General features: G+C 41.8%; 1 protein-coding gene across 4 annotated transcripts in view; it reads right to left on the bottom strand.

The window, feature by feature from the left end:
* The window catches only part of cd276 (CD276 molecule), a 74,748-nt gene that overhangs the window by 16,906 nt on the left and 41,948 nt on the right, over positions 1 to 15,894 (bottom strand). For all 4 annotated transcript variants that reach the window (XM_034220845.1, XM_034220844.1, XM_034220847.1 and 1 more), the window contains 2 exons: positions 7,471 to 7,608; positions 3,862 to 3,903 (listed from right to left, as the gene is read on the bottom strand). In XM_034220845.1, coding sequence (XP_034076736.1) covers positions 3,862 to 3,903; positions 7,471 to 7,608 — 180 coding nt within the window. The remainder of the gene's footprint in view (positions 1 to 3,861; positions 3,904 to 7,470; positions 7,609 to 15,894) is intronic.

Below are 15,894 nucleotides of genomic sequence, written 5' to 3'. Positions count from 1 at the left end.
AAGGGTTAATAAAACCGTTTCTGGCATGGAGCTCCCTTTTCAAAGGGCGTGTCAAATTGTTCTTTCCGACAATTCTTTGTCTATAAAAGAACAGGGTCACCGACTAACACTCTTCCAGGGATGGTTGCTAAGACCTGACTCCTTGGAGTCCAGGATTTAGGGAGAGACAGGGGCTACTGCACACAAACTAAAGCCAGCTTCTGACAGGAGCTGCACTTGCGTGACTGCAGCCCCCTCTAAACAGCACATCATGCTCAGATTACTGAACACACATTTCAGGGAAGAGGTGGGGAGGTGAGGGAGGAAACCAGCACTGTACTGCACATCTGTGTGGATGTAGATTAGTGTGTAACATTGCTTCTCTATCAGCAAGTGGTGTGTGCCACCCTTTGCATTTGTGTGGACCTGTGAGTGAGTGTGAAGGGGATGCTCTTGGCTTTGGCACCTGCATATACATCCAGAATTTGAGCTCCAGTGTTTGTTAAACATTATTTGCCTCCGCTGTAAAGGCAACAAAGGGATCCTACCCCATTGCAACTGAAAGCATCCAGGTCCCTAGTTATCACTGGTTATTGTTAGAATCAGGCTGGCTTTGAAAGGGGAGGCGCGCTCTCCTTTGGACAGCTCATTAAGATAACACACAAACGTGGCTCCCCATCATCCTGGGTTTATTAAAGTGGGGCTCATTTCAGCTCCTTTGTCTCATGCAGGAACCTCTGCCTTTGTCAGCGCAATTGGAGCCAGATGGCAAAACAAAGCTTCCTGTCTGGAGTGCTTACATAGTGATCTCAGAAGGCACAGCCATTAGCTTGATTTCACCAGTTCACCGCCCACAACGTCCACCTGGATCAACCAGGTGCATGACGAGAGGCAGCAAGAGCGAGGGGGGGGCTGCAAGTTTCTGTCTTGTCGCTGGAGTACAGGCGTACACAAGTCTCCAGGCTCAGTCCTTTGCCCTTTCCCTTCAGCTAAATCTGAACTATTTATGCCTCATTACCACTGCAGAGTTCGTTTTAACTCACTTATGGTACCAGGTACTGTTCAGTTTCCTCTGCAGTTAGTTCCCCCTCGGCGTAGGCAGTGTTTTAATCTAACCATCATAGTATGTAATGACATCATACAGTATTTAACTCAACACTTTCTGTATCCTTGTATCCACGACAGAGAGGTCGAGAATGTACAGGATTTGGTTAGATGCCTTTTTAAATAGCAATAATTGTGGTTGTATTTGGCGGTAGCTTGGCTATGTAAAGATGGCTGGTTAGTGCAGTGCGTACCGTGTTTAACTAGTGAACATTTTCTCAGAAGGATCATCTGCATTTTTTTTTAACTCCATGTTCTAGTATGGGCTCAGCTCACTTCCAACGCGATGCCAAAAAAGTACCTGAAACCAGGTATTATCGACACCTTTTGCTAATTGAAAACCCAAAAAAAGGATAGTTCCAAGTGAGTCCAGTTTAGTAGAGTAGCCTCACAATGCAGTGTTAATGCACCATAAGTCTAACTAGTTGTGGGATGGCTGACCCCGCTTCGGGCTGCACAGATATTTCTGAAACATTCATGAGAGGCATTAGAGAGTGAAAGTCATTGTCCCCCTTCACTCAGAGACTCTCCTTCACCTCTCAGCTTATTAAAATCACATGGTATTAACTTTGCCGTTCACAGAAAGGCTAAATAATTCAATCAGACTAAAGAAGGAGTCAAATGAATAACTCTAATGACATTAACGCTTGAGGGAGAACTGCTCAGGACTGTGAGGGTAGCCACTGAGGCTGGGCCGGCAAAAGAAGCTTGCTCTGCTTGCTAATGGGGAAATTAATTCTGGACTCATAAGGTCACAGTAAGCAAAATATCACAAAAAAAAGAAGCACACACAGAATTATTTAGTCCTGCTTCGCTAGTGTTAAGAAAAGCAAAAGACGAGTTCTGAGTAAAACCTATAACCCTTTTCAAATCTGAACTTAAAGCAATTTCTTCAAATAGGTGAAATATACTGAATAGGTATAAAAGGAATAGTTTGATATGAAGAAATATGCTCATTTGCTCATTTGCCTAGCCTTACATGAAAAGTTTAATACCACTATTTTGCCTGTCATGTAGACATGAAGCTCTACACTCAGCAACTACAGCTGCACTTTATGTTTGAAGCATATTAGCAAACGTGTTTGTGCTAACATGCTACACTAAGTTGACAATCATGCTAAACATTGGCTTGTTACCATTGTTGCTATGAGCATGTCAGCATGTGTATCTAGCCCAAAGCTAAAAGTAAAGCTGTTTACTATTTTCTTTGTAACATTAAACTTTCTAAATATCATAATATTAGCATCGTCATTGTTAGCATATCGATATTACCATTTAGCTGGAAGCACAACTTGCAGTCTAAAAGGGAAAACAGCATGGCTGTCGACTCTTAATCTTGTTCATTTTTATTTCCTGGTTTAATGCGGGACTTTGTGGAATGTATTTTTACCAAGGGGCAAAAAATAGATACGAAAAACATTTGAGAGTGATTCAAACTTGTTAGATTTGAAAGAAGAGTGACCTGTCAGAATCGGTGAAGCATTAAGCGGTGCGAGGGCTGTCACAGGTGATGTCTGTCCACTCTGCTGGATGATTCGTCATAAAAATGCAACGTGTTCAAAGTGACAATAATATGCATAACACATTTCAGCCTGGACTGGAGAGAAAAATCAATTTGGCTTGGGGAAAATGATCGTTTAAGTTCAGAACACGGCAGCACTATTGTTGGCATTTTGTGAAACTTGGAACTTGTTACCATTGAATTTATAGACAGATAGATTTCAGTGTTACAGCTTTAGGGGAACGTATCATGTAAATGTAAAACAGCTTGTTGGTATCACTAAATTAGTGCGCCAGTCTTTCTCTCTCTGCCTCAAACCCACAAACACACGCTCACAGCGGAAGACTTGTGCCACTGGGTGAGTGTGTTGAATGGATTTGGTGCCTGGAGCATGTCTCATTTCTCACATGCACTCACTCTTCAGTAAACAAACAGTTACTTGTTCTGTTGGGTCCCTACCATCCTGCCACCTAGGCTCTTTAAAAAGAGGATAAACTGTGGGTGAATTGATATTTGTTGTGACCTCAAAGCTTAGCTTGCAAAGTAGATGTAAAGAATGTAACCCAATTGTTCAAAAAATGTAGATTAAGATGCCAAAGAGATTTTGCCCTGCGTACGGTCTGGTCTTCCCGCTTGATCCACCCTTCAGTGGATGAAATGCTCCTTGTCTGTTCCTGACAGTGTTTACAGACGTGCATGGTTGCACCCCTCCAAGTGGTGAATGCTAAATATTAAACACATTTCAACATCAGTTTTTTCTAAAGGATTTGTAACTTTAACTCTGTTCAATGCTGTGGAATCGCATCAAACCAAATCAGTAAATAATCAAAAATAGGGTAAATTCTGATCCACATCCATATGTTATAGTCCTGCAACAATATAACATTCCAAGAAGGAGATTTTAGATGAAGTTGTTATCCACAGAACCTCCTGGAAAACCACAAATGTAAAATGTTCTAGGGATCATTTATTATTATGTGTGTTTATTTTAGAAATGTGATTGTAGGGTTTCAAACCGAATAGAATGATGGTAATATTTATATTATTTTATATACAGTAAGTATTTTAAAGTTTTGTGCCATAAGAAAAACATATATTTATGGAATATCTTTAAATGGATGAAATGTGTCTTATACAGTAGAAGGGTTCATAACTGGACTTTCAGCTGTTTCCTGACCAGCTTTTGTCACTAACTCCCCTCAGCAGTGCAAGCTAAAACACAAAGCAGATCTCATGCACGCAGAGGCTGAGGCTTGACCAGGTGTGGATTTGCTGACCTGTCTTTGACTCCTCTTCTTCCAGTTCCTTGGCCTCTTCAGCTGTGGGGAGACAGAGGAGCCATTATCAGAGAGAGCCACAGTACAAAGGTCACTTCTTCACAAGCCTATGGTGAGCTGATCCCTCACAGCTCAGAGGACAAGCTGTGGTGAGAGAGCTATATGACCACGAAGCTCCCCCCCCCCCCGCCGCCGCATCAAAAACACACGCACATACTCACAGAGCCGTACCCACCCTTTAACCTCCCATCCAGCTCTTTTGCAAAGACAGTAATCACATTAGGCTTTAGCTGCTGGCTCTCTGAAAACCCACTGTCAACAGAGTTAGGGAGGCAAACCAGTGATGGCTGTCACACTTACACACACACACACATGGCATGCATCTACACACACACACACAGGCTAAAAATAGATCAGAGCATCCCAGCGCCTGATATTAATTATATGACACATATCACATCGATTGGGCTTGAAATTGAATACTTCGAGTGATACATGAGATTAAACTGGTTATTGAGCAAAATGAAATGTCAAGGCAGTACAAGTCATTTGTTTGTACTCCTATACGTCTTTCCTCTATTCAAACAGCCTCACATCACATTCTTTAGTTTCTCCTCTGTATAATGTTGTATAATTAAATGAGATTTTTTGTTTGTTTATTCACTACAGTGCCTTTATTCAAGTCTTAGCGTTGAATGGGGGAGACAGATGGCATGACACATGGCAAAGGGTCCCAGGCCAGATCCGAACCAGGGTCCTCCACACTGGGACCTAGCCCCTAAATGGTCTGCCAGCTCTACAAACTGAGCTATTATATGGCAGCCTGAAATAGGATTTTTTATAAAAGGTACAAAAACTGTATTATTTATTTAGTCAGAGTAAAATATAGCTTTGGGCATATGTTCTAAAATGTTGTTTTGGTAGACAAGATGATATTTTGTTGCACACTTAAAACAGAATGTCTATGATACCTGTGTGAGTTATCTTCTTAATGATGCACTTTGAGAGTAAAATCCAGAAGAACACCTTGGAGAAAGCAACATATACCACTAGTTCACTTCTCCAGCACTGTGGTGTAACATTCATATAGATGTGTGAGCCTGTTAACCTTCACTGCTTCATTCAACACCTGCAAATCAACCACGAGCCCCTCCACTGAGGCGGCAGTGGAACCACCTCGGGGGACAGGGCTTTGATAGGATAGTGAAGCTCATTTAAAAGGCACCTTAAAGTAAGGGTGAAGGCGAGGGCATCCACGGGTGAGGGAGTGAGAACTGCTTCCCTTGTACATTGAGAGTGTTACAATTGTATGCCCCTGTTGGCTGCTTCCCAGATGTGTGGGGGTAAGGAGTAGAGCGGTTATGGCTTAAGCACAAAAGCTGGACAAACCACATAAAAGACGAGAGAGTCGGGGGAAAGAAAGCTACTCAGTGAAGCCAGAAGAGTGTTACTGTTTCTCATCATCCTCCCTTCTGCCTCTGTGTTTCCCCCACAGGGAAGTGGTGCAGCACGGCTGCTGCTGAATCTCTTTAAACACTGCTGTTACATCATGACTGTTACAAATGTAAGCAAAGGCAAATGTCCTCTCAGTAAACTGATAGTACTATAAATACACTGATTAGTGAGACTAATTCATTCATTCTTGCACCCAAGAAACAGCGGAGCCGTATTATCTTTAAAACCGTTGTGCGGATCTGACGCTTAATGTCGCCGGAGTTTGTGCTGATTAGGATTTAATTCATTTTCTCTCCCTGCGAATACCAACTCTTGATGACAACAATGAAACCATTTAGCTCATTTGAAAAAACTTCATTTTGCTAATTTGATAAGGAATGTACTAATGTCTGCTTTTATGAACATTTGCTGCATAGATGTGAGGTGAAATAATCTACGTGTGAGTTATTTAATGTGAGTCACATGCACACAAAGGTGAATTATCTAAGGCATTTGGTAGAGCTGAGGCTTCACCCCTGTGAAAATGTGCACCAATGCTCTCAAACCCCCCCGAGGGGTACCACGGCTTCCCTCATGAATTTCATCCATCACACAGGGGAGATCCGTCCCATGTCACCTACCGATGAGCTCCGAGCGTAAGTCTGATTAAATCATATGCTTATCTAAATGTAAAATATGCTTCGGATAAATGGAACAGCGGCACCGGATAGGTCACTGAAAGCATAAGTTAGATTCATAACCATTATGTAAAAAAGAACTGAACCATGCTGGTGTTTAGACACAACACTGCCTCTGGAATTGAGCTTCCACAAGCGACTCGGCTCTGTTGCGATATTGGGTGCTCCACATACATTATGACAGGTAAGACAAATGACTTACTCCCTTCTCCACTCTTACTGACCCTCACTACCCAGACACGGTTAAGAGAGAGTCAACTTCAATCTGACCATAGCCGGCAACGCCATTAAAAGATAAGACAACTACAATTAGGTTGCACTTCCCTGCTTCCTTTCCTCCCCTCAGCTCTGGATATGTGCTTAACAATCCTATTTTAAGCCCTGCCACATCTGTATTCATACAGTATCATTGTATCAGAAGAGTCTGCATGGTGTGTGAATAAATCGACGTTCCCACTCTTCAGTTTCGTGCTTGGAAAAGACCAAACACTGCAGAACAATTGCCTGCAGGGTAGAGAATAAGACTTAACATTTCAACAAGGCGGACAGTGGTTGACCACATCATCAATCCCGCCTTCGGAGCAGGCAGGAATCGTAGCTCTTACCCCCCCTACACACTGAATAAAAGGGCCCAACAACCCAGGAGCCTATTGGCCCGTGGGAGGAACTGCATTATATTTCTCTCTTTCCATTTCATTTGATTTCATATGTTTCACGGAGCTATTTACTCTTTCCTCTGAGTCTGTGTCACTTCCATATTTATTTTAAACCTCTGGGCCCTGGTGCAGACACTGGCTGACCTTTATTTAAATGTCTCCTCCACTATGAGCGGATCTCATTACAGCAGAGCTGGTGGCTCTGCACTATCTATCTCATTTCAAAACTTTTTCTCTTTGCACTTGCGGCGATCCTCAGCCATTCTGCACCGCTAATTACTGGACCAGAGTAATGATGTCCCTTCCTGCTGAAGATATGTGTCCCACCATCCGAGATCCTGCCTCTGCACATTAAGCAGAACTCCCTCTGGATTCCCAAAGTTCCTTGAGCAGTTAACATCTCATCACTGCTTGCTGCTGCTATCTCTCTCACCGCTCTTCTTGTGCCTCCCACATCATCAAGGCAACATGTCGCAATTATGCATATCAATTACTGACCCACTATGTGCTTAGAGGAGTCATTCTGCATTTATTAGAGGCCCTGCAAAGGGTTGAAGGGGCCAGAGAGCTTGATAGGTTAGCATCCATTATTCAGCAAGCCCTTGAACTGTGTATGTAGGCTATCACTGTCCAAGAACGAATCAAGAAATATTTTATTATTTTGTGCAAATAGCTGCAACGTTCTGAGATTTTATATTGCCATTAATGAAAGCTAAAAAACATGGTTTTATCTCATTTTAAGGATTAAACATGGCTTATACTCCAGTGCTGAATGTGCAGAGCCTCCCTCCCCTCCCCCCTCTCTCTTTCTCTCCCTGTACCTTCTCTCCTGGCCTCCTCGCAGCTCTCCTTGATCTTCCTGCTGCAGACAGCAGCCAGGGCGATGAGCAGCACCAGCAGACAGACGGCCAGGCCAATAGTGACCCACAGAGCCACCGGGGGGAACGCCATGTTCTGACCTGAAGCAAAGGGCAGAGAGCGGGGAGGGCAGAAAGGGGACAGCCTCGTTATTCACTCTTGCAGAGTTAAAAATCGGAGCACAACTGTCACTAATGTATCCATCTCTATTATTTGACCATTTCGATATTTTTGGCAGCACGTGGACAGTTTTTGAAATGCACATGAATCTATCTTTTCTGTACATATGGTCACAATGTCTTTTTTGTCATATGGATTGTCTATGTTTTTAAACAAACAACATCTATTGCACATTGGTCCGTCCTGGGAGAGGGATGCCTCTTCTTTTCTTCCATTTTGTTCCAAGATTTGTACTTGTACGCCTCAAGGGTCTAAGGACATAGGGTGCAAAGCCCCTTAAGACAAATGTTAAGTGTGTGAGGATTATATAAATACAACTCAATTTGATTATCATAAAAGAACAAGAGTTATCCATACTGCAGAACAGGAAGTGAAATATGGTTCCAACGTCATCATCGTAAGCCTCGTCATATTGTCTCTGTATAACTTTTGACTCATAAATGAACCATTACTCAATGTGAGAGTATGAGCTGCTTTACTAGTGTCCAATTAAGACACTTGACTCATTCAATTGAGTCCAGATGGCAGATAGCTATGCAGGCACATAAGACCGTGTTGTCATTTCACTCATAGAGCATTGGCACAGCATTAAGAGGATGTTGGCGCTAACTATCCCACCCCCTTGCCTTCTGCTACACATTGCTCAGATGTTCTGATGCGTTTGATTTAATATTCTATAACTTCTTAATGTCTAAGAATTCAGTATATTTCAAATAGAGGCAAATTGAAAAACTTGCACGCCACATATTTCTGTGTAACTTTTTGATGATCTTTTTTTACACTCAAATAACTTTGAAGACAATTAGACATCAAAGTGAGTTACAGTATGTTGGCAAACTGCAAATTGATGAGAAGGAATACAAACTGGTCAGCAGGACGAAAATATCAGAGACACAGCCAAATTTCCCAGGGGTTTTCAAACCAGCCGAGCCGCTAAATACTGTAGCTGCGAGCCTGGCTTCAGGACAAACAGGCCTCCCTCCGAGAGTGCCCGCTCTGGGAAGATAATCATAATAAAAAAAGACTGAAAAATGACTGCCATTGGAAAGAGGAAATGACGGAGCATCTGGAAAGACTTGGCTTCAGCTATGCAGAAAGGCTATAATGCAGCCCAGCCAAGATGGAGGGCAAATAAAGGCGTGATTTTGGAGGAGATTCTCAGATTAAAATCCAGTCCATCTGATGCTCAGAAGCAAATATACCTGATTCTCCTCTCTGAAATAACCCAATAAATATTTGATTTATTGCCATTTCATTTTGTACAGACATTAGAGGTCCCTAGAACATGACACCGAATAGCTTTAATGATCATCTGACATTTTCCTAGCCCTAACGTGAGCTTAATAACGGTTGTTGTGAGTGAAATGTCACAACAGCTATTGGATGGATTGCTAGAAATCCTATGAAAACAGACACAAATATCCCCTCTGGATAAATGATAACTTTCGTAATCACTTTAACCTTTCATAAAGTGTCACCCTCATGTCAAAGTTTTAATTTGTCCAGTTAATTGGTTCGTCAACTTCAAAACATCCCCGTCAGCTGTAATTCATGTTCAGTGCTAATGTTCTAATGCTAGCATGCTGATGAAGCTTAACCAAGATGGCTACCAAAGTAAAGATTACCCCTGCTTAACATCATCATGTTAGCTTGACGCCATTAGTATTTAGCCCAAAGCACCACTGTTTCTAAGTACCCTCCTACAGAGCTGCTAGCATGCATGCAGATTAGTCGTGTTAATACTACTTCTTGGTTAAATGGCAGTATCTGATAGAAAAAAATGCCTTAAATATAACATAGAGGCAGTTGTCACGTCGACAAATACTCGTGTTTATTACATATACATATTTTAAGGTCAACATAGTCTGCTTGAACATATATATATATTTAAAGAGTCTCTCAATACACAAGGCACTATAAAGACACTCTGGTGCTGCTACTGTGCAGCAGAATAAACAACCAAATGTCACAGAGAAAGGATAAAATCTGGAAAGTCAATCTTGTCATTTTGATGAAGCTGCGTATGCCTCCCCAGGCTGGCCATGACTGATGATACCGTGGCTCGCTGTCCACCGAGCCCTTCACTCTGTTATATTTAAAGAATGACCATCGGGGAGCCACTTCTTACAGACAGCGAAACCACAAAACATGTATGAAAGCGGAATAATCATACACAAGCCGTTCACGTCTTAGAAGTCACAACAGTAATAAATGTGTCTAGCTCTTTGTGACGAGTGAAGAAGACGCCATGCATGCTTTTTGTTTCCATTGTCTTTCTCATTCTCTTTTCATTCTCACACCTTCCCACCACACTCTCCCTCCCTCAAGGCAGGCTGATAAAGACAAATGCCATAGTCGGCTATTATTGCTACGCCGGGACCCAGAGGGCTGCAGGATCATATTTTTCTTTTTCTCTTGTTTGATGATGTGATTTTGTTTTCTTCAGAAATAGATTTGTCTCTAATGGCTCTGTTTACCTATCCTCTCTTCCCCCCTTTCCCTATTCCCCCGGTGCAAGGGGTGAGGATGGAGTGCTTTTGGCTGCAGTGTCACATTACTATAGAGTCGTTCGACTACAGCGCTGCACCGATAGGGGAAACTTCCCTTCACACACGTTTCCTCCATACTGTCTAATGTGTGGCACAAATTAGAATACACATCAAAACAAGTGGAAAGTGTGTCTATAACTGACACGATAGAGAATGAAACAAGACAATTATAATTACCAATTTAAATGCCACACACTCACCCAGTTTCCTGTCTGTATTTACTTCTTTTCACTTCTGCTGATGTCAACACTCAATGCTAATTGACAAGTAAACATAAAAAGAGATAGAGGCTAAAGTATGTAGCCTGTGAATACAATTACACTCTAGATTTACTACATATTTTCATTTTGTTATATAATTTACTCCCACATGAAGACTTGATGCAATTCTGGACATTTCAGCACATGCAGCATTTATTACTTTTGCTTTTATTAGATTCCGTACGTTGGATGCGTGTCAGTAAAACTGCACATGTTAACGTTGGCATTGTAGTACTGTCTGTGCGGCATGCAGTGGTTAAAGTGCGTTGCCACCATTTTCCATTATCCTTACCTATCATCTTGATGTGACATCACAAATCTAGGTATTATTTAGTCCTATAACATGCCCAAATAACATATAGAGGTCATATCTGTCTCATTCCTTACTGAGAGATTTGGTAGGAGGACACAATTACAGGAACACCTGCCCAATATAAGGCATATCCAATATAGTAGCCTACTTAAAATGTTCAGGTTTTATTGAAACTATGTCTGCGAGGCATTGAGTCGACACTATTACAGATTTAGAGGCTATAAAATGTTGCTGTGGTATTGTTCTTTTATGTTGTACATATAATGTGATGTGTTATTTGCCCATCCCTTGAAGGTTTTTGTTGTTGTTGAAATTTATCAAACTTATATTAAAAAAATGATATAGAATAAAAAGGTACAACGGGTAGCTACAAATGCACCTTCAATCCATGATAGCAAAATGCATTACAGGTTATATTGACCACACCTGGCGCATCCTCCACTAATAGCTACTTTTTATAGGTGGTACTTCGCCGTAGGTTTTTCGTGTGTCATAATGTAGGAGGCCACAGCGGACTGCTATTGTAAAAATAGATATGTAATGGGGGCAGGCAAGAGTATGATAAAACACCACCTCCATATGGAGCCTGTAACACAGGGCACATCACTGGTGAGCAATGAGGCTCCCTTATTCTCTGGAAGACACTATAGGAGACTAGCGAGGGGCCAGCTTTGGTATTGTTTGGGCTTCAGTGAATGTGAGAGCCAGGATTTGCAGGCAGTTTTACAAGCCTGAGTGTTTTCTCTCCAGCTCCTTTGGTGGAATAAAGTGCTCCTAAGACTCCCTTGCCTGTCATCTTGGTTCTGCAACGTGGAGACGATGGAGATCAAAGCTGCCTTCTCTTCAACTGTCAGCCCAGTTTTACCTGCCGAGAAAAAACCTAGCCTCTTAAGCTGTGACCAAAGGAGAATAATGTCCCTTGACAGAAAGATGGCTTCAGGCTAAAAAGAGCCTCGAGGCTCATTGTAGACAAGCTGGAGGGATGAGGAGGAAGAGAGGAAGAGTCAATTAGGTTTTTCTTTCATTGTCAAGATCAACAACCTGACCTTATCCTGCCTGGTTGTAAAGATAGAGGAAGGGAGAAGGGGGCCCTGTGAAGGAGCAGTGCTGATCAGAGAAGAGTGTCACGGACCAGGGGCTAGCCCAGGGGTTGATCTGTGGCAGTGCCCGTCCAGCTGGAGGGCCTTTACAGCCCTGGAGACCAGAGAGGAGAAGCCAGGCCCGTGACTGGGAATAGGCTTATATATATCTCTCGAAACAATGGGTCACATGGCTGAGATAAAGACATTAATTCAGACAATACAGTAAGGCAGGGAAGAAGTGAATGAGATATAAAACTCAGTGAGACAAAACAGGTGCTCACGCTTAAATTATATTCACCCAACACTGGCGAGGTGATTGATGCATACTACCTCCGCGAGTGCAAGCAGGCTCGCCGACGTCAGTGATTTAAACTTCTTTATTCAGTGTCTGTGTAGCAGCGCCGATCTCGCAGGAAAGAGATTGACAGAAACAATAACAACATGCTAATGGAAGAAGATGGCCTCGGTGTCAGAGGACATGGATTAGTCAGAATGAAAAACATGAGCATGAATATTAGGGTTACATTGAACAAATGACTCTAAATGCGTTGCCGCTTCAGTTTCAATTACCAGCCTTTTTTTTTATCTACCTCAGAGGTGTTCATCAAAACCTCTGAACCCTTCCCTTTCCACCCCAGCATGGAAAGCTTGTGACCACACAGGCACACCAGCTGTTCATGCAGGGTTTCTAGGAAACACATCTCCTCTCGGGGAGGGGATAAGAAGCTCACTTGTAGAGGGAAAACTTGGCAAACAGAGATGGATGGCGACAGAGTTTTGTCCTGTCAGCATCTTAGCTCTGAGGCTTCTCTCCTCTTTTTTGCATTTCAATAAATTGCTTTACAGCGAGATGCTACCTCACTGTCTTATTGTCATGCAGGGAGGCGATGCGCTCGTCTCCTGGACGACCCAGCTCCCACTTACTTACACAATTTGTCTGACATTATTGCCCTTCCCTTGACGCCATGGGCTTGTGGCATACACGAGTGTATGATGTGCAGACGTGCACATTAAAACAGAGTAATGGCTCTGCATTTATAGGAATAAAGTTTCTAACAGCCCTCTTTTTCCTCAGCAGGAGAACTATAAAAGCCATCTGGTGGTGGTGAGGGGCATGGTGAAGGGTGAACAGGAGAGTAAGGTGAATGAGTTAGTGAGGGAGGGAAGGTTAGAGGGAGGGGGTCCATGCAGCCCGACAAGGTGGAATAAAACAAGCAAGTGAATATGTTTCAGGTTGTGGGTTCAAAAGCGAGCAGACATGGAGCTAGGGCTGCTCGATTATGGCAACAATTATAATCTCGATTATTTGGGTCAAAAATGTATAAATTACGATTTCTAACAGCCCTCGATTATTAAAAGACGATTATCCATTTACTATGAAAACATCCATTTATTGAAAACAAAAAAGGTGTAGTATGTTTTTAACAGTTGATTACCCTGAACTTTAAGTATAATTCAATTGAAAAACCAATAATTTAATTTAATTTGTTTTAAATAAATAATAATAAAAAATAAATAAATAAATAATCGTTTTATTTCGATTATGTTGTTTTCATAATCGTTGCAAGCCAAAATCGTAATTGCGATTAAAATACGATTAATTGAGCAGCCCTACATGGAGCTGGTAACTAGGTGAATGCTGGACTGAGCTGGAATCACAATGAGGTTTTGTGTTATTAGACCTCTCTCCACCTATAAGCTGTCTCTCAGACATGGCAGGCTGATACTGACCTTTCTTCAGGAGAAAGTTGGCTCAAAGTCCAGAGACACTATAGTGAGGCGCTATGGATTCAGAATGAAGAGTTGGTTTTGTAGGTCACACTTTAATCAGATTCATCCATAGGTGAATATTTGCTGCCACCCAACGTGGACACACACTCCCTAGAGAGGTGACATTAAGAGAAACAGACTAAATGAGCTTAAGTTACTGAGGTATGGTCAATGCACCACATGGATCCCAATCATTGTGGCTTGCTCCAACAAAAGAAAATAGAGCTGATATTAGGGCTGCTCGATTATGGCAAAAATGATAATCTCGATTATTTGGGTCAATAATTGTAATTGCGATTATTAAATGCAATTATTCATTGACTTTGAAAACATCCATGTATTGGAGAAAAAAAATGTGAACATTATGTTTTTAACAGTTGATTACCCTGAACTTTAAGTATAATTAATTAATAATAATAAAATAATCGTTTTATTTCGATTACGTTGTTTTCGTAATCGTTGCAAGCCATAATCGTAATCTCGATTAATTGAGCAGCCCTATATGGCTTCCATATCTACAGTCCTATGTTTTCTTTTATCTGTTTTTTAAATATGAATAAAGACTATTGCCAGACTCTTTCTTCTCGCTCATACAGTAATGAAGTAATTGTTGGTCGTTATTTTTTGCAAGATTCATGCAAAGTGATTCGAACCAACAGTTCAATATGTGTGTGCATTTACACGTAAATAAATACCTAATATTTAAAAGACACTTGCACATACAGAGATAAGGTGACCGACATCAATGATTAATGTGATACAATGTCATAGTGCCTTAAATACACCTCATTCAGGTAAACTCAATAACTGTTAGGAAGCTTTTTTTATACTTCAGTATACACCAAGGGCAACATATGACAGTCATTGATTTGAAGGGGAAGCACAGCGAAGTCCCAGGTATATTCAAAGGGATGATTTCAAGTCTTACTCAGATATGCCAGAGGCAAGGTTAGAGAGAGCTTTCTCATCTTTACAGTCGAAGGTAATCCCATACCCAGTAGACTGGCTAATTAACGGGATATACAGCTCAGAGCCAACTGCATGGTTGTCGTGTTAGCAAGGCGGAGGCTACGTTACAGGCAGAGAGGTGCAAGAATGTGTAATAGCTCTGTGCTGGAATATATATACAATGGCCTGGGGTAGAGGCTGGCAGTATAACCAGAATTAACTTCACACTGGTGGAGATACGTGCTGTGGATTTGGCTACTCTATTTGTTCTGGTACAGAATGGATTTTAAATGTCACGTTGAATTGCATCACAAGCATAGGCTTTCTGCATATTAACCAGTGAGCAAATCACTTCCCTTTTACACTAAAACAAACACACATTTGCATGTGAGGAAAAGGGCGGGTGAAGACATTGAATCAGACAGCTCAGAAGAGGCAGGAGTAAGTCATGAGGAAACATGTCAGCAAGTAAGCATGAGGAAGGTTTGAAAATGGGCTGCTGACACAAGTAGCACTGGCACTGGTTTGAATAAAAAACAAAGCATTGTAGAGTCCCTGTCCTAATGATGAGACAAGTTTGACGTGGAAGGACATGTCCATGGTGCATGAAACAGACGCAAGCAAACTATTTCACCCAAACCTAATATGAACTGTGTGTGTGAAAAAGTGAAACACACACACACACACACACAGCTGTGCAGTGTGATAAGCTCTTAATTTCCACCAGGTATGAAATTCCTCCGAAAACTGCTATAAACTATATTAATAGTTCATGATTATAATTTTAACTCCAGGTAATAAATTGTTATTATCAAGAGTCTGTCCTGAATTTGAATCTCGTTTCATTGAGATTATAATAAAATAATATATACCACCACCATCAAAGATATGCTATGTTATAAATGTCATGTCATGCTGCCCAACCCTTTTCTGGGAGAGGGATAAAAGAGGGCGACAATATTGTCTCACAACCGGTCTGCCCACCTCGTCTGACACCGGCCGCGCTCACTCTCTTTCAACATCTCCCGCGTCCCTCCCAGCCCCACTGAGGCCTCAATTAAAAACTCCTCTGATGTCTCGTAACTGACAGAGACTCCATCACATCCACACATCCACACATCCCCCTCCACTGAGAGTGGCATTAAGATGTTGGAGGCAGAGTGGACTATTGATTTTCTCCTCTTTTTTTATCGGGTTGCTCCATTTGTTCACTAGACCATCTTTGCAGTGCATGCAGAACTTGGGTGCAATACTCAGTTTACAACATTGTGTTGCGTCTACATTT

This window comes from Gymnodraco acuticeps, unplaced genomic scaffold (assembly GCF_902827175.1).
Source record: "Gymnodraco acuticeps unplaced genomic scaffold, fGymAcu1.1, whole genome shotgun sequence".
Taxonomy (NCBI): Eukaryota; Metazoa; Chordata; class Actinopteri; order Perciformes; family Bathydraconidae; genus Gymnodraco; species Gymnodraco acuticeps.
Note: the sequence above shows the minus strand (reverse complement) of the source record. Positions and strands in the feature narration are given on the sequence as shown.